General features: G+C 37.7%; 1 protein-coding gene across 3 annotated transcripts in view; it reads right to left on the reverse strand.

Annotated features, from left to right (window-relative positions):
* The window catches only part of LOC117159532 (ras-specific guanine nucleotide-releasing factor 1), a 56843-nt gene that overhangs the window by 10246 nt on the left and 25808 nt on the right, over positions 1 to 20789 (reverse strand). Inside the window, exons 5-22 of one of the 3 annotated variants that reach the window (XM_033339454.2) lie at positions 17029 to 17135; positions 14922 to 15069; positions 13626 to 13933; positions 10914 to 11143; positions 10534 to 10730; positions 8955 to 9080; positions 8717 to 8819; positions 6832 to 7083; positions 6343 to 6403; positions 6121 to 6256; positions 5521 to 5903; positions 5242 to 5351; positions 5003 to 5122; positions 4077 to 4298; positions 2605 to 2784; positions 2185 to 2498; positions 1761 to 1888; positions 618 to 638 (exon numbers count right to left, since the gene is read on the reverse strand). In XM_033339454.2, the coding sequence (XP_033195345.2) occupies positions 618 to 638; positions 1761 to 1888; positions 2185 to 2498; positions 2605 to 2784; positions 4077 to 4298; positions 5003 to 5122; positions 5242 to 5351; positions 5521 to 5903; positions 6121 to 6256; positions 6343 to 6403; positions 6832 to 7083; positions 8717 to 8819; positions 8955 to 9080; positions 10534 to 10730; positions 10914 to 11143; positions 13626 to 13933; positions 14922 to 15069; positions 17029 to 17135 (3146 nt within the window). Of the gene's footprint in view, positions 1 to 617; positions 639 to 1760; positions 1889 to 2184; positions 2499 to 2604; positions 2785 to 4076; positions 4299 to 5002; positions 5123 to 5241; positions 5352 to 5520; positions 5904 to 6120; positions 6282 to 6342; positions 6404 to 6831; positions 7084 to 8716; positions 8820 to 8954; positions 9081 to 10533; positions 10731 to 10913; positions 11144 to 13625; positions 13934 to 14921; positions 15070 to 17028; positions 17136 to 20789 lie in introns of all 3 variants that reach the window. The other 2 variants (XM_033339468.2, XM_033339459.2) reach the window with 2 other exon arrangements.

Here is a 20789-nt window from a genome sequence, read left to right on the forward strand (position 1 = left end):
AGTAATAAAATGAAAGTAGGTAGTACGAAACATAACAAATGTTTAAGAAATATATTACAAGATATCGATACAGCTTTGATTATTTCATTTGAAAAATAAATATTGAGATAACAAAAACATTTGAAAAAATATTATGCCATTATAATATAGAATCTTGGTTTTAAGATAGTCGATATTTAGAATAAATCAGGTTCGGGTATTCATGCATTCAAAATCTTGTCCATTATTCGAGAAAAGTAGGTTTGTAAAAAGATTTTGTACAAGTTATAGTTCTTCTGAAATAGGACTTCGTACCGTCTTGCGATTCGTATTATGCGTTACTATAGTTTAAACTATTTGCGACTTAAATTATAAAAAATAACTACGTCGAATTACATGACGACCGATGTTATATTCTTTGTAGGCGGTGAATTTTATTTTTAATAAATTTAAGAAGATACCTAGATACCTTTCGGGATGTATGGAAATTTAGAAATTTTGCAATGTGCTTCAAGTGAACGTGAGCAATAAAACGACGAGAGAGCATACACGTGAGTTTGTGAAAGAGATAGAGATCATCATGCGCCACATAGAGTGAAAAATAGCAGTGTTTCAGAAGCAGAAACGATGACACTTACCAGATAGGTACAGGTCCAACGCTATAAGTGACACAAAACGTCATATGAAATACAGTTGCATTAAAATAACTAAAGTATTATCCTGGATTGAAAAATTCATTTGGTGAAAATAAGCATGTCGAGTTACGAATAGAAACGATTTACGTCGATATTGGAATCGACAGTACGTTCTTTCGAAAGAATATTATTCACGTACTATCGTGTCGAATAATAAATATCGTATAAAACGTACGAAATCGCGAAAGCGAGCTTGGACAATCGATTTTACAACTAAATTACAATACGTATACTTTCGAATCCGCTCGTTCGTGTCACTGAAAAAATATAATTGTCCAATTACCAACTCAAACCTGAAATCTTGGAATTTCGATGTATCGCTCGATCTCCTAAGGATAAACGATATACGTAGAGATAAAAGAAAGTGATATTAAAGTAGAAGAATATCAGATATACGATGGTCGTTAATTATAATAAGGAAAAGCTATATACTTTGTAGTAAAAATAATATAATAAGATACACATAAATTTTCCAATCGTTACGTATGCAGTACTTCATAAATAATAGAGATAATAGATGATAGTGTTGTTTAAACGAGGATAGAAAAATACGAATATCTCTGTCTACAAGAAAAACAAGGAAGATTTATTTGTAGGCGGAAGAAAACACGTAAGAATACCGAGACAAAGCACTCATGCGTAAGAAAGTGAAAAATACCTTTATTACAGTCAACATTCATTAGCGATACCGTGAAACGAAATAGAGATAATTTTTTTTCTTTTTTTTTTTTCTCTTCTGTTTCAAGATACAAACGTCTGTACAAATTAGTTCCTTAATTATATTCGCGGTACACGTTCGATAGAATGATTAATCGTTATTTTAACGTAATATTATGGTATCTCAATTAGCTCGATACAATTTATACATGTCCTCGAAGTTGCATGCTAATGTTTTCTTCAAATGGATACGGTAGATGACTATAAACGTTGTTCGATCGTATTTTCTGTATAAAGACGACGATATCGTATAGTTTTCGGGAAATGAAAACCTCGGATCGATCGACATGCGCACTTTTTTTTATGATGCGTACAACAACGTATGGATATACATAGACAGTTAAACACGTCAGGAATACTCGAACGAACCTTCGATGACTCTGCCGAAAGCTGGTAATCACTACTCCAGCTTTGCTGGAAACCTGGTCATGTTGGAAGTTGCCTTGTTGGGAAGACATTTCGATTTCTTGAATCGATCGCCTGCTCATCCAATAATTCTGCAAAACGCAAATAACCTATTCAATATTTCATTTATATTTCAACCAAAAATACTATTAGCGTTACGTAGTAACGTAGCTCGTTGTACGTTAAATCCTTTGTAATATCGGCAATAATACCTCGATTAAAAATATTATTAATTTAGAGAAAATGAACTATCACCGGCCTTCTGTACCATATACTTCCCTACGTTCTACTTATTTCAATTACTATGACACGTTATGCACGTTATGCATATGTATCTGTGTGTATGAATAGCATTAAGTGTATCAAAGAAACATATTTCTCCACATACTCCAGTTATCGTAGAAATCGAGCTACTTCTCGCGGTAGCCGCGGGAGCAGAGGCGATGGATGCTCTATGTTCGTTATGATGTAGATGTTGCCTCTGTTGATTCGGCTGATTTTGTTGAGGAGACGGCGGCTGAGCCGATGGACTGCTGCTTTCACTTTCTTTCGCGGGCTGTTTCTCTTTCTCGTGTTTGCTTGCTTCGTTCTCGGTTGTTTCGATGGCTGTCGCCTTTGGCGTTGTAGGAGTTTTCGTCGGTGTCTCCTCTTTCGCTTGTTTCGATGTTTCAGACTCGGCATCCTCGTAGATAAACTGTTCCTCTGATAATTTGGAAATAATTGTATGAGAAAGTTATAATGGAACAGCCTGTGTGAAGGAGCCATGCGACAAGTGGCGTGTTAAGCTTTAATTTCGTAATCAGCGTACCCCCTTTTGGCGGATCCGTTGCTACAGGTGTATCGGTTTCTTCGGAGACGCCACGCGAATAAGTAACCCCATCCTGTGGACTTCGATCCGATCCTGATCCTGACCCTGAACCAGTTGACCCAACCAACGTAACAGAACTCAGATTGCTAGGAGAGGACGGTGCGCTTATTACCGTATTATCTGAAATTAATTACGCTATTATTTAATATCAGCTATCGCGAAACGCGTTTGTCACGGTAAGATATTATATGATAAAAAGAATTTTTTTAATAATTTACAGTCAATTTTCCTTCAAGTGACGTAATTTCTTACTGTATCCGGATAGTTATTAACGGAGGTATAATAGATTGGAAAATATTACCTTTTTTAAGAGTAACGCCGCTTAATAATACTGCATGCGTAACATAGGTGAGACGAAATTATTTAAATAATATTAATATATATATATCAATGCAAAGGCCTCGGTAAAATGCAGGGAAGAGTGGGGTGAAACGGAACGCCGGTGTTTATCTTTGATAAGAAGTGCTAATGAGTTGCCATTACGTGACACGAGACTAAATATTCCTCGCAATAATTCACGATCGACCATAAACCCGCGCGCACATTATTTCTTGGTTTAGAATTTAGAGAGTTGAGGAAATTCTTGCTGTCGAAGTTTAATACGTCAAGTATATTAAATGTTTACCGAATCATCTCATCCGCGGCAAAACGAAACGCTTCAGTATGGAATAAACTGCCTATGTAAATACGTATAGGCAAGAATAGAGATGTTTCTTGGCACGTGTTATTCTTTCTTGCAATTAGATTGATTGCAGAGTAAAGTTCGAATTGCTGTTCTGGTTTCCCAGAAAATTTTAACTTCGCACAGAAAATTATGACGTACGAGATACGTCTTTCGTTCGATCCAGCTGTCAGTTGAAATTTTAATAATCAACGCACTTATCTCATGCGGATGTTATTCACGTAAAAATCCACGTGTATTCTTCGAAATGACACTAGTGCGTGTCCGTCAAGTTCGTCGAGAAAATATAGAATAACGAAAAGAAAAAGAGGAGAAGAGGAAGAAGAGAACGAGCCACTATATTAACATCGACCTATATGTTGGTTTTAAACGAGTGTTCCGTTTTATCCCATCACTTGAGCCAAGCGGATATTTCAATACATCCGGAAAATCATATTTTTCGTCATGATCAACTACTTCTCTTCGCAAAGTGCTTCATCCTTTCATAGCTTAAGGCCTAGTGAAGACTTCTAATGGAATCCTATGCCTATCGCCTTCTGATGGTTTGTTCTTGCAATCTAAAGTTAACCGTTCTATCCTAGTTTTTAAAATAAATTTTATAAAAGAAGAAAATAGATCTTAATTATTGTCTCCGAACAGAAATTCGACTTGCAGTTATTCTATGATTTCTATTACCTATTCCTTGGATACGATTAAAAAACCGTGCACTTTTTCCGAAATTTGATCTTACCCGTGAGTGTCTCAGAGCTGGACGAAACACCAATGACCTTTGGTATCGTTAAATGACAGCCATCGTCTTCTTCTTTCTTTTCTTTGTCCACGCGAATGCTGATTTTTCGTGGTGTTGCAGGAGATTGAGAACCAATGGACGCAGTGGACGATTGTATAGTAGGACTTCGTTTTATAATTGAAGGAGCTTCCGAAATCAAACCTAGTTGCTGCTCCTCGTCCACTAAAATAATTATTAATCGACAGTTACAAATATTTTTAGTGATACGAACTGATAGAACTCATAGAATAACTTTCGCGCATATTTCGTGGTATTAACAATGGCAAGTTTGTTGTTATATTGTGCGCTTATTAATCACGAACACTGACGCATATTTGAATAGACATTAGCAATACGTAATCGTTTATTAGCAGACAGAGTCGTTGAATCGTTAACGTTGATAATATAATAACGTTAACGCGTTAAAAAACATATCGCTCGAGTAAAATAATAGAAAATGCGATAATTCTTCTAATAAAACTAGATATATGCTATTGCGTCATGCAACAATCTTCAAAATAATTACGATCTACTTAACTGCATACCGTAATGTGAAACAGAGCTACTTAAAAGAGAAATCTTAAATAATTTGCAAATATATTATTTTAATACATAATTTGCCGCTTGAACTACTTAAATGCTTCGCTATAAATACTTCGTGCGATTTGTAACGATCGAAAAGTATTTGTACGTGACTCGTAATTATTTGACAATACATTACAAACAGAGGAGCGTTATTCTATGCGTATAATCTATAAAACTATTTTATCTAACTCTGCTACCAGATTTTACTTTTTCAAGACAGTGGCCATCTAAGTACGATTTATCGCTTCTGCATACGCAAAGGAAGCTAATGCTACGCTCGTTTACTTTAATAAACGATTTACCCTTTTTATATCCGCCACTGCGCCAATATCCCTTTGAATTGAGCGTGTATCCGCCGCTGCTAGAGTCACAGGAACCGTGACTCTTCGCTTCACGGCTGTCGCTTATTTCCGATCCGTATCCTATATACGAAAAAAAAAAAAAATGAAAGGTGAATTTTTCAGAGACAATTTATCGATATTTTCTTCCGTGAAACCACTTTTTAATAACGTAAGATTAATGTACAAGTCGATAAATATACCAGAAACTGAACTAGCCCCGCTGGTTCTTCGTGGTGAAACGCTGCTTCGTCTTCTATCGTCCACGTGCAATTGCGAGTCCGCTGTGTTTCCGCCCAATACGTCTAAGGATCTGGTGGACATACACATTTACATCCAATTAGAAAAGTCGAAGTTTCTCATATTTCACGCGTACGTTACAACTTGTTTCGCGGAGAGACAGGATTATCACAATCCAGTACGCTCGGTCAGAAGGATGCTTTCGTATGAAACAAGAATGGGCAACAGATTCAGAAACTTACACCAGGGAACCAGTAGGCATCTCGGCATCGGGTGGCTCAGCCTCGTAAAACACTTTCTTCAGAGCTTCCAGTACAGTAACGCCACTGGTGAATACTCGATACGTTAACAAAAACGTATTGAGAAAATCTATACTGAGAAATCTGAGATCCGTCAGACGTTGAAGTAGTCGTTCAGGAGTGGCTGATCGGATTTGCGGCACCTTGCAGGAATTTAAGGTCCTACTGAATCTGATATCTACGTCATCCTTGAACAGTTTCGGGTCGTTCCTGATGGATTGAGGCATCGTGACGGAACTAGTGTCCGACAACGAGCCTCGAACTAAATCGTTGAACTGAACGTTGTCCATACACTGGCTGATATCGCTTATCCAAGCAGCTTTCTCCTTCATTCGTTAATTAAAAGTTTCGTTAATTTGCCTTTCCTCGCAAATGGAAAATATAAAATGTAATTAAAGAGAGATAATTCAAGAGATTCTGAAGAGAGAATTTTCTGAGAGAAAATTAACAAGAACGTAGGTGTCTATGGCAGATGATTCTTAATAAATAATAATTATATATTATATGGATAATAATCGTTGTTATAATCGTTTTACGCTGTACCTGAATAGTAGGAGCTACGAGGTGTACGGTAACTTGAGATCCGCCAGATTTTAAGTCGAGTATGATTTTGAAGTCACGGTTCTGCAGTTGGCTACTGGCACTTCCGCTACCACTTCCGCTGCTCTCGCTGATGCCGCTGGACATCGAACATACTGACAGTTCTAAAATCAGTTTGCAATCACGGCAATACAATATTAATTATGTGTAAAGTATTTAACACACTTTTGCAAAAGACAGATCATCCACTGCTTGGAATGTCGCCGCAGGCCCAAAGTCGAAGAAGCTTGAAGTGTTGCAAATAAATGCATAAAAAATTAAAAATAGAAGGAAGGAGCATTCTACGTATAGGGAAGCAGCTGGTCTATTTAGAGATCTAAAAATAAGACATTTTAAAGGAAGATACACGATAGTTGACTATTTTCTTTACTACTAGGAACTAGGAGCGTTAAAAAGTCCTCGTGTCGAATCCGCTGATCGATTAGTCGTTTAAATACTTAACAAATTTGTGGAAATCAATTTTTACAACATATTTTCAAACTAAGAATGATACTTGTTGCCGTTCGAAGCTGCTAGAATTTCGCAAAAATCTACGTTTAGTTACAATTAAGAAACCACCTACTAAGTGCAAAAGATTAAGCCGATTGCAGTAGCATGAGATTACAAGGTAAAGCACTAAGAAGCCTTAGTCGAAGGATAATAATGTTGTAATACCATCGTCATCTGCGGTACTCTGTTCGTTAGGGTCCTCCACTAACACCGCATCGGAAAGAGGTATTTTTCCTATTTGTGGGACAAGATTCAAACGACCATCGTCGTCCGATTGACGCGTCGTTAGTAACAAATGATTGGAAAAGAGAAAGCACTGTCTGACTGCTTCCTTATCGCCACCACCTTTGCCTCCAAACGTCGCGCTCAATCTACTTCGAGCTCCTTTTGGTTTATCTAAGATTTGGATGAGCGTACCTGAAAAACATAAAGTAGCAAGTTAATAGGAATGGACAAAATATGACGAATCGGTGAATTAATTTGTTCAAAAACTTTGCGCGCAATAATATTTTCAAATATATATACATAAAAGTATATAATTAATTTTAGCAAAATACCATTGCCTGAAACAAAATTACGAAAGTTTGTTATTTACTCGTACCTTGCTCGATTCGATACGTATATGAGTTATTTTGTTGACAAGTCGGCATAGAACAACAACAACAAAAGGCAGGAAATTATCCACCAGTATTTTCGATGTATCTGAATATCCTTGATCCCTAATACTATCATTTGTACACCTCCTTGGTCCCCGTTAATTCGATAATACCTCCAACAAATACGAGTCACCTCTCGATAAAATTTACGTGATCACATCTTCAACACACGCTGAATTGTTCGCCAATCGAACTGCAAAATGGAGCTCGTATGTGCTCGTATATATATATACATATATTTGTTTCTCGTCCCGCTAACCCCATGATACAACTTTCAAATTATCAGTCGGTAGTTCTAGAAGCTGCAATTTCCTTCTCTGATTCCTTTAAGCGTTATTACAAACGTAGAAAATTTACAATTCTGGCGATACAAATGTCAGGAGAAAACCATCCGCGGGCGGGGCTTTTCCTGCACGCTATAAAGACGGAAGGACGTTTGCGTGGTAGCCATGTGATGCGATATCAAACACGAGGGATCAGGGCTGTGTTAACAAACGATCCATCCTTCTCGCAGAGAATTCCAATTTACGCAAACGCGTGTTCGTGCAGAACGAAAATATCATGCACTAGAGCGTGAAAATTTGTCAACGAATATCGTTTTACAGATACAGCAGGTAATTTGCGTAATCTTTTATTGAGACGTGAAAGTGATCTAACAAGATGACGAGAGTCGCGTTCTACCTCAAAACGTGTCTGCACTTGTGCCCTATCGAGCACGTTGTTTGAGAAACATCTCTAAAGAAGACTGCTTCTAAATATCTTGAAAATGTTTTTAAGCAATTTTTGCCATTCCTACGACGGCCCTGACGATACTTGTTGCGCATGATCCAGCAGTTTCGGCGTAGATCACGTGCATGCGAATATACAACCCCATCGATTCTGGGGCACGTAGGGACGCGCTTGCGCCACGTACTCCGAATTTTCATTTCTCATGGACATTCCGGTAAAACCTTGGACGAGACGTTCACGTGTAGCCAGCTCGACCGAGTTGACTTTACCGACTGCGTCCAAGAATTTTCCATCGATTTTCTCGGTTCAAGGTAAAGGGAAAGCGAAGCTTCGATAGAATCTCGTTACCGACGTCATTGGCAAAGGAAAATGTAAATTTCTACTCGGTGAAGCAATTCGTGATACCAGTAACCGAAATAAAGGAAAAATGTACGTACGATGTGCTTGTAAGGAATTACAGTAGCTGTGAAATATTCAAATTTAGATACGCTTTTAGTTATTATCCGATCGACCATATCAATCGTATACTAATTCGAACATGGAGATTATCGATCGACCAAATTGAAAGTAACTAATTCGCAACTTTAAACTTCTTCCATCCTTTCCACAGATATTCGCACTACCATAAAAATAGATGCATAGAGAAAATGAGTAACGTCGCTCACCCTGTCTGACGAACACTTGATTCACGTCGAGTAAAATATCGCAGCCCTCTACGATCATTCGTTCTACGGCTAAGTTTTTTCGTAAATTTTCTGTTTCACTGACCTGAAATAACGTGAATATATTAAATCCTGAATATATCAATAATCAATAGTTAATACTATATTACGGAATTAAGCAATCAAAATACGTTGCTCTGGAATGATTAACCAACAGATTAATTAAATATACGATTAGTACCTCGTCGTGCATTTGTCTCGATAAATATTCCAATTGTTGCCTCGCATTTTGTAAACTTTTTCGTTCAACGTGATCGTAAGGAGTGTGGGCCAATAATTCGTGCAGCGTAATAATGTATCTTGGAATCTGAAAAATATTTGCAGAAAATTATCTCCGGTCACCTTATTATCCTCGAAATTATTTTAATTAATATCCAATTTAACGTTAGTCGCTTGCAGTAGAATTCATCGATCAATTCTATTGGATGTCAGATGTAAATTACAATATTAATTCACGTATCAGGCAATTTCTAGGATAGTATTACCTAAAACGTCGTTAATCGTTAACCCCAATCGTATTTAAACCCAAAACACGTAGGAAACAAGGTCTTGAAAATGTAACTACGGTATTAATATTCAACGATAGCAGTCGCTTATCGCTTTGCAAAATTTAACTACATCGTGTATCATGCACGACACTGCAGATAATTCTCTTTAATCCGATTAATCGCATTTGAGGTAAGGTCATGTTCGTACAAATATTAGAATTTCTTGGTACTCCTCCTTGCCCCCCTACTTTACCGTTCTCTCTTACTCCTAACTTCTCTTGCCCTTTTTTCATTCGTCGCGTATAAAAAAAATACTTAATGAGATTTGTCTCGTTATCCTATGAAGAGTTGTTGCGATAATACACGGTATAAAGCGCGTATAATCCCTGAAAACGACGAAACAAAAAAAAAGGACGTATTATACTATATTTATAATTCAAGCGCGATAATGGAAATTATTTGTGGAATATTTATTAGAAAATGGTAAGACAGCATGCTGCAAAAAGGACTAGTGTAGAAAAAATAAGGAAAAATTGGAATATTCTAATACGTAAAATCCCTCTAAATAAATTTACCTTCAAAATATTAAAAAATTTGTTTTTCATGTGCGCTGCGTGGGAAAGTGGCCAACGCAGTTCCTATGTATATATCGATTTATAAAGTAACGAAACAATTCAGCCATTAATAATAAATGTTAACCCCTAGCATTTTTTTACGTTGTTAGTAAAAATAAACTTCTCCACGCGTAATTACAATTTACAGATACCGTAACGAGCACAGCGTGACAAAAATTTACATGCATTATAAGAGAAAAATAAGACGACGCGCGACGTCACTCCGTTTAATCACCAACGCTTAAACGAAAAGTGGAAAAAGAAATGAAACCTATTTTGTTCCGAAATGAAATTTCCACATCGAGTGGTCCTTTACCTACGGGCCACAATTTTGCTGATCGGGGCACGCAGGATTTTCTAGAATTATGACCGGTGATCACAACTAGTCGGAAACTGTTCGCAACATTATTACTCTCTTTTATCGTTAATTGGTCAATAGCTGTGCAACACGTGACAAAAATATCGGCCGATGAAATAGAAACCCGGAAATATTTCTCCAGGCATGTTGTATACGTAAAGCAAAATAAAAGCCGTTAATTAAAAGCTCGATTAATTCCTATCGATAAGTGACGGATAGATTTTCAAGGTTTACCGCTGTTAATCGACGTTCAATCAATTTGTTTATCGAAACAAATTGAATAATAATAATGTGACGTACCTGATGCATAGGATACGTTAAAAAGGTCTCCAGTGAACGTCCTCCGCAAGCAGTCTTGTTCTCCAATCTAGTGAGCAATGCAGCGAACGAAGGTGATGATTGCTTGCATTCAGTCAACACTTGAAGACTGTAATGGTGGTTCCTGACGTATTCTTGATAAATTGACAACATTGGTAGTAACATGTCGAACAAATCGCCTGAAATCACCGAACATGATTCTTTCTATCGCTAGCACAGCAACATTCTAACGAAAAATTCTTCCATATTGTTACATAATCTTATATGGTACATTGCCAATTAATAACAAATAAGAATTAACCAGAATGTTACCTAAACGTTATCTCTGGATCGAATGGCTTAATAGAAATGAAACTACGTACCTAAAACTAAAGTGGGCCAGCTCTCCATACGAGAAGTGAGACCCTTCAGGAAGATCTGATGAAGGAACAACACTGTTTCGCTATTCAAAAATATGCTATTCACATCCTCGTGACTACAAGGGGGTTTCTTTGAACTGGCAGCCATCTTAAAAGGCCTCAAGAAACAGCTTACTAATATCTCCATCTGTTCCGTATATTCTTCTTCGGCTTCCACCATTTGAAACACTAAGCTGAAATATTAAGAAAATCCGTTTTGTCTTCTGTCTTTCTCCCTGCTAGGCAAAGCAAAAGATAAATACACGGGGAAACGGAACACATATATTTTGAATTAATCGAATATATGAACGAATATTTCCACTTATGATAATTTAGCCCGCTAGATTGAAGAACAGTCAAGGATATTAATTTCATTTTGCCTCTAATTAGTTGTTGGGATAATTATCGCAGCTGCACGTGGAAGGCATAGTACGATTAGCGAATCGGCCTCCCACTCAAAGCTAATGAGTTTCCGCCTCGAGAGATCATTACTTCCAATATGCCTGGAAGGAAATGACGCAGCGTTCGCCAATGAATCTTCGTGTTTCACGTGAAACTAAAATTACAGTCGCTTCGTACTCTGGTGATTGTAGTTTCACGTAGCAACTAACTAACAATGTTTTCTATGTTTATATCACACCGAGTTGTCATTCTGAATGGAGAAATTAAAGCTACCTGATATTACGTACGTTAGTGGCCTTTAACGAGTTGTAGGTAAAATCGTAACGTTAGGAGATATAAAAGCGAAAAGCCAGATCGTAATTACTCCTCCTTCGATCGATATATGTTATGACCTAATCGTCAAATCCTAGCACCGAATGCAACAGACATTTGAAATTAAACGCGAATATATAGTTTAGCCTATTTCTGTTTCTTCGCGTCTTTAGTTGGTACAAACGTGTAGTAGCCAGTAGCAAAGTTTCGATGTCTACAATTGGCAAGAATGATACTTAGACTAACGTGAATACAGAGCCGGATGTAGAGAAAGAATGCACTTAACGATCCTGGACGAGTCTCAACATTTTCTGGAAATAGGTGCAAAGTTTACCTGGTTTAAATGAGCGAAGCAGAGGAACGCAGAGAGAATGTGGCAGCAGACAAGCGCAAAGGTACATGTACATGTACGTATACGATGTTGCGGTAGAAGATGAATACCAACAAGATCAATTTCAAAGTACCTTTGAGAGAGTAAGTCTAACAGGAATTTAGGATATGTTTAATGGCTTTTATATAATTTATACAAAGCTTTGTTCATCTTTCCGTGCTCCCATACCAAATCCAAACTAAACACAAACAGGTGTAATTTACTATAAAATTATTCCTACGATAAGTAAAAGTTTTAGATTAAATTCAGCTGTTTGATCGTCGTTTAAATATGGTAGCCGAAAATGATTATTTAATAACGTATCGTCTCGTTTCGCTACTTTTACATAATGTTTCAAATATGTCTGCGTATAGGAGGTTAAAATTAAAGCTAAAACCGCGCCAATTGTCTGAATGACTAATTAATAATGAAACTGGTCGTTAATCAGCGCACATAGCGTACTAAGTACAAAATTCTATCAGGCAAATAATGCTCTATATTATTTATCGAAGCAAAGTTTGCTATCTGCAATTGTTTTGCTGTGAGACAGCGAGCGTGAGACTCGAGGGACAGAGTGCTGCCTCTGTTTGTTCTGTTCTTTTCCTCAATCAAACATTTATTAAGCGAATACACGTCTCGGGAGAGTATTTAATCGAATGAGAACACGAGCAACACGAAACAAACGTAACAAGCTCGATGGTGACAAACATGTACCGTAATAAACAATTCGTCTAAGTACTTTTCGAAACGAACAATGTTGCATAATCAACGTCGCGTTAAACCACTATTTAGTAATTGAATATCATTTAATATTACACAAATATTAACGCTGTCATTTCACAGATACGTACGAGTCGTATTACCCCTATTAAAGCGTAATTGTTATCGATACAGTACACGGTTGTTTCGATTATTCGACAGGCTATTTATTTGCAAGTAAATCAATTTCAATGTACACCTGTTTCAAGATCAACGTATACAGGGTGGTTGGTAACTGGTGGTACAAGCGGAAAGGGGGTGATTCTACGCGAAAAAAGAAGTCGAAAATATAGAATAAAATTTTTTTTTAATTTTTTCATCGAGACAACGATCTACAGTGAGATCCGTTATAACGAGACGCGATAAAGTAGACGCAATTCAAAGTCGATCTTCTCGAAAACAAAGCCTCGAACGAAAAATTTTTATTCCATATTTTCGACTTCTTTTTTCGCGTAGAATCACCCCCTTTCTGCTTGTACCGCCAGTTACCAACCACCCTGTAATGTACATTACGTATAGTAATCGTATAACCAACATATACAGTTAAATCAATTAATTGATCAAAACTAATTCACATCTGTTCCCTGTAAGATAGCGTCAATGTTTGAGATACTACAGGATAGGACGCTATATTAATCCCATTTGAATTTATCCCTTGTTCCATCTTCCATCGCCGTCTTTACAAAAATATTTAACGTTGAAGTTTTCATATTCTAAGAATTTGATCTAATAATCGTAATTAGATTCGAGAAAGCTTTCAGCACCGTTGCTATCTTAGGTGATTGTTACGTGTTTATGTTAAAGATTGAACGAATAAGGACAGTAATTCCTACCTGTTCCGCTTACGCATGCTCTCAGCATGAGGGCTTTTAATGTACTGCTCGACGATCTGCTTCCAACGCCTGCGGCACAGCCAACCCCTGAAGAAGCTTTGAACCTTTTTAATTTTCTGCATCTCGATCGAGCCTTCGCTGATATCTCGTAATCCAAACGCTGAAATTCCCGAACCATGTGCCTCGTATCCAAAAGTGGATCCCGACATGTATAAACTGCCAGTGCCTTGGGACATGGTCCTTTGAACTCCCGGTCTTCCTGTATACGACGAAGCTACAGGCCTTAACTCTTTCTTCAGGGCGCACAGCTGCAAGAACGCGAATCACACAAAATAACGTGAGAATAAAGCGAGAGAAACTCGAAAAATTCGTTCTTCGAAATTATCGGAAGTGTCGAGATAGATTATGTCACGATATCATGTATAATGCGTGATATGGCCTTAAATCGCTTTAATAGACAAATACTGAAATGTACTATGCCGATTTAATTAAAGGGGAACTAACAAAGTAGAATTTTCATTATGATACGAATACGCGAATTCCTTCTTTTTTTATTTTAAGATATAAATTAGAATGGACATTCTCGTATTTAATATACGGGACTTTTCAGGTCAAGGAATTTTTGTAACATCGAGCTACCTATTCTTCTAATGATCTTTATATGCGTATACTCGGAGAGGAACGAATATCTGTTAATTATATTAATGGAAAGTAAGAGATTATACCGTACACGATGTATATATATATTTTTCATTCCAATTGCCATCGCTGTTAATACTTTCTTCGTAGTACTTTGTTTCTTGGAAAAAGGTAATTCATTTTATACGCGAAATTAGATTCGTTGTTATAACATCGGAGAAAGTTTTAACGAAACCTTATCGTATAGCAGACTGTAACCATAACGGGCCATCCTTATCTCACGAAATACTGTTGTGGCAAGGGACGATCGGAGTTTAGGAAACGTTTACGACGTTTCCCATAGCCGTCATTGTTAAACCGTAACGAAACCCAGGAACCTGTTCACGAATGTGACGATAACGTTTCGAGAGTAACTACGTTTCCGTCATAGTTGCAACAATGTGAATAATTTTGTCTCTCTTGTTGTATCGTTTGTATTATGTGGAAAATAAGTACGTGTCCAATCGTTTGAGTTGTTATGCAAATTGATGTTTGACGTCGTGTCACATTACGAAGAATCGTGACAACACCCTTCGGGGTGAATTTCCTAGCTAATTGAAATAATCTTAGCTCCAATTCCACTATTTGAAGATTAGGCGAAGCTAGTGTTTAACATACTTCTCCTCGGAGCTTCTTTATTTCTGATGCGAGCTCCTCGCATTGCTGTGTGTACTGCCACTTGGCCGTCTTCTCGGACTCGACAATCTGCAACAGGTGCAAATGCTTCTGCTCGAGCTCCTCCTTTTGCAACAGCAATCTGTTGAAACTGCAATGAATAATCAAGTTGCTAGTGGAACAGATACATATCTGCCTCCGTGCTTACGTTTTAATTAGGTCAAAATTCATCGTAATTCCAGCCAAGCAAAAGATTTTAATACAATTCTGACTATCTTAAGCCTTGATAGATTTAGTCAGAGATTGATAAACATACAGCTACAGCAGATGTTAAACTATGAAATTACAAATAGAAAGCTAGTGTTGTTCGTCCTTTTCTATCGCTAGTTACGTATTTTTGCAATATTTTTTACAATATTTATACGTAATAATTTTAGAATGGCATTCCATCTGACTTGTTATCGTACATCTTGTTAAAGCCGATTTTAGATACTACAGTGACTCGTGAAACTGTTGCAACCCTCTTTATTTAAAAGTTAGGAGGATTAGAGCTTACCACATGACGCATAAAAAATTTTTGAAAAAATTGCAATTTTTGCGAAGGAAAAAAGTAAACGTCGCATTCTTTAACTTTCTTATCGTATGCTTAAAATTGTATTCATTCCAATTGCAATTTTTTTCAAATTTCCTTTATACCTCATTTAGTAAGCTAACCCTCCTAAAATCTGCAAAAGCTTCAAGACGTTTGGTACAATTTTAAAGAACTTATTCGATCTCAAATTTGCAACGAGTTCGCGAATCACTGTAGACGGTACAACTGTAAACGAGCTTGACATATTAACGAGTTAAGAATCACTTTGGAAAAGCGTGCAGTAGTTTCAAGTAGTATCGAACCGAAATTGATCAGACAACAGAGTCTGAGCGTTCTATGTACGCTACTAGATAGTTTGTTTCTTTTATATCTCCATTGGGTAATTTCATATTATTCCCGTCTTTCTCGTGCATTCTTTTCGTATGCACCGATAGCTTAGAATATATTGAAATTTCCGATGAAAATGAAAGTTGTCAACAGCGTACCATTTTCTATTTAAATATCTTTCCGTATCATATATCTCGATTCGAACAAACGATTTTTATTAGTACAAGTGCAAATACCTCCAATTCCCCTACCAACTGAAATTTAATCGATAGCCACTAGTCCTTTCACGCGATGACAAACAGCAAACTCGGTAGCGTCCCAAAAACATGCTATTGGCGAACGTAATACGAGTAACATTACATCGTGTCGAGTCGCAAAATGTGAAATGATAGTAATCAGAGAAACCAGTAACTCAGAAGAGCAAACGTACGTATGTATATAATATATATGTTGGTAATATAAATCCACGTTGATCTAAGGAAGAAGATATCCTTTTCGTACGTATCCTCTCCAAGGATTATAAAAGTCGGCTTCGATAAGAGAGAACAATATTAAAATATAAGTCTGCACGTTTTCTCCGGCTCTTTATCCATTTCAGATCTTACTTGATCCTATTCGGACACGGATAAAATTACTTTTATGTTAAAATACAGGAAACCCCGATTCTGATCATTGAAATTTCGTTCAAATTTCGTTCAAATTTTGTTAATAACGGTCGTGAATCGATAAAAGAAGGATCAGGGGCAACGGTTGGTTGCCCGCTTGCTTTGGCAAAAGAAAAAAGAACGGACGATGAACAACATGCGATGTTAGTGACGCACGTAGAGAACGTTATGGTCGTTTGACACACCTGTAGGCATTGCCAGCGCGATCACGTTTGTCACATAGGCAAAACCATTAAGGCACTAACGTGAAAAAGAACAGACAAGCCAACCACGATCTAAAGATCTATGGCAGCCGTGCGAGCTACGGAAATAAAAAAATGAAAATAATCTTATTGCTATCTTAGAAAATACGAGAAAGGACAACGCGTAAGAAGTTATTTTATGATTTATTTCTCCACTCTTTTCATATCGTTAAGCTCTGCTTCTTTTGATATTTTAAACACCTTGGACCCGAACTATGCGAAGATATCATCGTTTTAATCACGCTCATTTCCACCTATAAATTACACACATAATATATAGTTACCTAGCTTCTCGTATAGCTTCGATCCACGTTTTGCAGTCTGACTCTGTAGCCGCTTTTAGCTCGTATGATCGTTGATTCTCCCTTCTATAGGATATCGCGAAACAGTGCTGAAACACATCGTGTAGCAAAAGCATAATTAATCAAATTCCATTTCGTATCTGTGGAATGATGCGTTTACGGCGAAGTTCGTGTAAACTTAACTTGTTCGCTATGCTCGTTGTCGGTGATACGGCTAATTACGAGAACAAGCGTAAGAATTTGAAAGAATCTCGTTCGTTTATCATTCCCCGATAGATCGACGAAAATCTTGAAGAAACCGTGTTTCAATATAAATCGTTGCAATAGCAACCGTAGCGATGGATAGGGTCGTTGCGTGGCAGCTTCGGACTTGGAAAATTCATTGAAAAGTTTCAATGAACCAAAAACAAATATACAAAAGGCAGAGATGTGGGCGTGATAAAATATGCGTCATGTCGAGTCAGGCGTTAAATACATTCCGACCGATCAGGTACTCGTAATTGTACATTTCGCCGTATTGACTCAAGCGTTTTATTATAACCCGCGACATCGTACTGCGGGTATGTTGTCAAGCGTACGATCTACACGAGAGAGCGAACGCACGAGAGAGCATGTGGCCTATTGTAAACGAAACCTCGGTCCGAGGTCGGCAACTAGTGTACCGTACGAGCGTACAGTATGTTTGTCAACGATCGAAGATGTGTACGGCCAGTTGCAACGAAATTATGCTGACAGAGTGTCCAAAACTCGAATCCGCTGCAACTTCCAGCGACACGAGCAATAATCTAGATTCAACTGATGCAACTATTTAGGTCGACGAAATCGATGTCAACGAAATTCTTGATTAATTTGAAAAACTGTCGTGAGAAGACGCAAAGATGGGAAATTGTTTGCGAGGGAGATTTCGAATTCGTTGCTTGGTCGTTCGTATCGAATATTGAAACAAATAAGCTTTCAATTCCAAACCGTATTTACGTGTACAAATAAAACGATATTCCTTGTACGAAGTGGAAAGCTTTTACGAAACATACTGAATTATTCTAACAGTAATAGTAATTTCATGAAGACACACGAAGATGAGAACGCAGTAGTGGAAAGGAAATATTTTACGACATGTTACGAACAGATTATGCGTTTTATACACGAGAAGCGTATTATTAATACAAAAGTGAATGTTATCAATAAACGAAAGTGTAGATTTGTCGATGCGATGAGTAGCGTTGGCGTTGCACGAAGAATTTAGTTCTTTTTACTACAAACAAATTTTACTGCGTTTCGATTCTCGCGCCACACGGATAGAAGTTTTCTTGCTACTGCCTCGATTTTCAGTATCGCTCGACACTCTCTGCTTCGAACTTCTAATTTCTCAGATTGCGAAATCGTGTTTCCATATGTTCCATGTTGCGATACGTCATTGATCGTGTTTCGTTTCTTCCGTAGACGTACGACTTAACCGAACATCCGTAAACTTCACGACAAATAGGTTCGCTGCTTAAAAAAAGGTACGTTTCAATGGAAAGAACGAATACAAAGGTAGCGCGATAAGTTCGCGTAAAACATTGCGGAACTGATCGAAAGCGTTGAAACAAAGTGACGAAAAAGACAGACGTTTAATAAATCTCTGAGAGATCTGTCGTCGACATCGGTATATCTCGACAGAGAAAAACATCGGAACCAGAAGTTCTTATTATCGAGTCGATTACGGTCCTGTGTACAAGGCGAGCCAACGGGACGCCAGTAATCCATCAAGCGGTTGTCAAGCACGTACTTTCTCCACCACGAGGACGCATATTAGACGTTACTTACAGACAATTTGCCGCCGACTCGGCTACGAAAGTTTCTCTCAGGGGAGAAAACGGTTCTTGGCTCTCGCCTTTCCGCCCGGTGCTCGAGTTTCAATTTTTTTCTTTTTTTTTTTGCGATGCCAATTAAGGTAGGGAAGTTTTATGATAGGATCCCTAGAGAAGAGCGGAAATAATCCCTTTTCTGTCTCACTTGACCTATTACGTCAGTGTTTTCGCCGCGCTCCTGCTTCTCCACGAAATTCTCAGACTGCCGCAGTTTATTCATGCGTTATCCGCCTCAAAGATCTGTCCTGCTTTACATAACCTTTAGCGGAAAGCCTGACACGACTTCGCCATGATTTCGTATAGCATCAAATTCATAATTTCTCACGTTCTACCTTCGCGAGAATAATTACGCGTTTATCTTCGAAACGCGATCGTACGATATGATACAAGTTAACGGTACGAAAGAAAATAAATATCGAATGTTTCCTAATCTTTTATTCGCACGCGAGGCTTTACAAACGTAGCATTAGTTGAATAATGTTTCTCATTAACGTCAAAATCGTTCAAACGCCAACTTTTCTTGCCCCATTTATATTTAGGTCGTGCTAATTGCTCTCCGTTTTAAAGTCAGCTAGGTTTATGACAGAGATCCTCAGGCAAATGGAAATAATTTCTTCCGTGTCTTGGCAATCTATCGCGTCACGATTTGCTTCAGAATTCCGTTTCAGCGTGGGATTGCAAGTTCGAACGATCGTCGATCGCGCCTAGCTGTACGATAAAGTAAAGGAATCGAACGATTTTTCGTCGAAATCGTAGAATTGTGGAAAGGCATTCGACGCGTGATATATTCACTAATTTACTAATCAAATATACGAGGAATTGTAAATGTACATGTAGAGCATCTTTCGAAACTTGGCTAAACTGTGAGGTCGCGATTCGATCGAAATTCACGACAAACAACGCGCGAATATGCGAATAGGTATACTGTCGTTTCGACGAAAGAGAGACTATTAATAGTAATCATCGCTAGGGAATTAATGTTCCTTTGGCCAACGTGGATTAAAGTCAGCCTCCAACCACTCCCTTTAACTTTGATACTCTGCAGGGGATATGCGGACAAGGCCATTCTGTGTTTCTATCCTACCTTTCTCATTTGTTAGCCTAATTCGCGTGGTTCTGCTTGTTTCGTTATCTTTTCATTCGCCTAATTACGTTCTGCGCACATGTCGTATGTTGGTACGAGAAAATAGTTCTCGAATTATCGCTCTTTTCACAACGTTGAATTCGTCCAACTTTTATAATATCGTTCAACTTCTAATTGCATTAAAAATATTAGTAAGAACGCAAAGTGTGGCAAAATTCTTTCGCGAATATCGTCTGTTCTCGGTGAAGGATTATTATTAAGGGTATTAACGTTAAACGCTTTATTTTCTCTGAAAAATGTTCCCCGGCTATGACTTTTCTAATAAAATTATCCTACAAAGCGCATCAGTAACAAGTTTTATCGTGGATACAAAAACCTTTGTTCCCTTGAGCGGATAATTTTTAATTATTCGATATCCGATCGTATGGCATTCGTTGCTCAATGCCATTAAACAAGACTATACCTTTCAGTGATTATTACATGACCTGACCATGTTGTTTGAAATGTTTAATTTCTCCATCCGACGAAGTCAGAAATTGTCACAAAACGAATCAGATCTGAAGAAACTCGATAGCGGAAGGTACCTACCTGCTGGATCGTCTGTATCCACTTTACAAGAAAAAGTGATTACTTTGATTGCTAGCTGTGCGAGTATCTCGTTACCTATGACAGGCAGCCAGAATTAACTCGCGAACAAAACGAGCTAAATCCCTGGCCAATTATAAAGGGACACCTTCCCTGTCTCTTAATGACGAAAAAGACGAAATAATTAATCTCACGATATGACAATGCTTTTATTATTATTTCTT

This window comes from Bombus vancouverensis, chromosome 13, assembly GCF_051014615.1.
Source record: "Bombus vancouverensis nearcticus chromosome 13, iyBomVanc1_principal, whole genome shotgun sequence".
Classification (NCBI taxonomy): domain Eukaryota; kingdom Metazoa; phylum Arthropoda; class Insecta; order Hymenoptera; family Apidae; genus Bombus; species Bombus vancouverensis.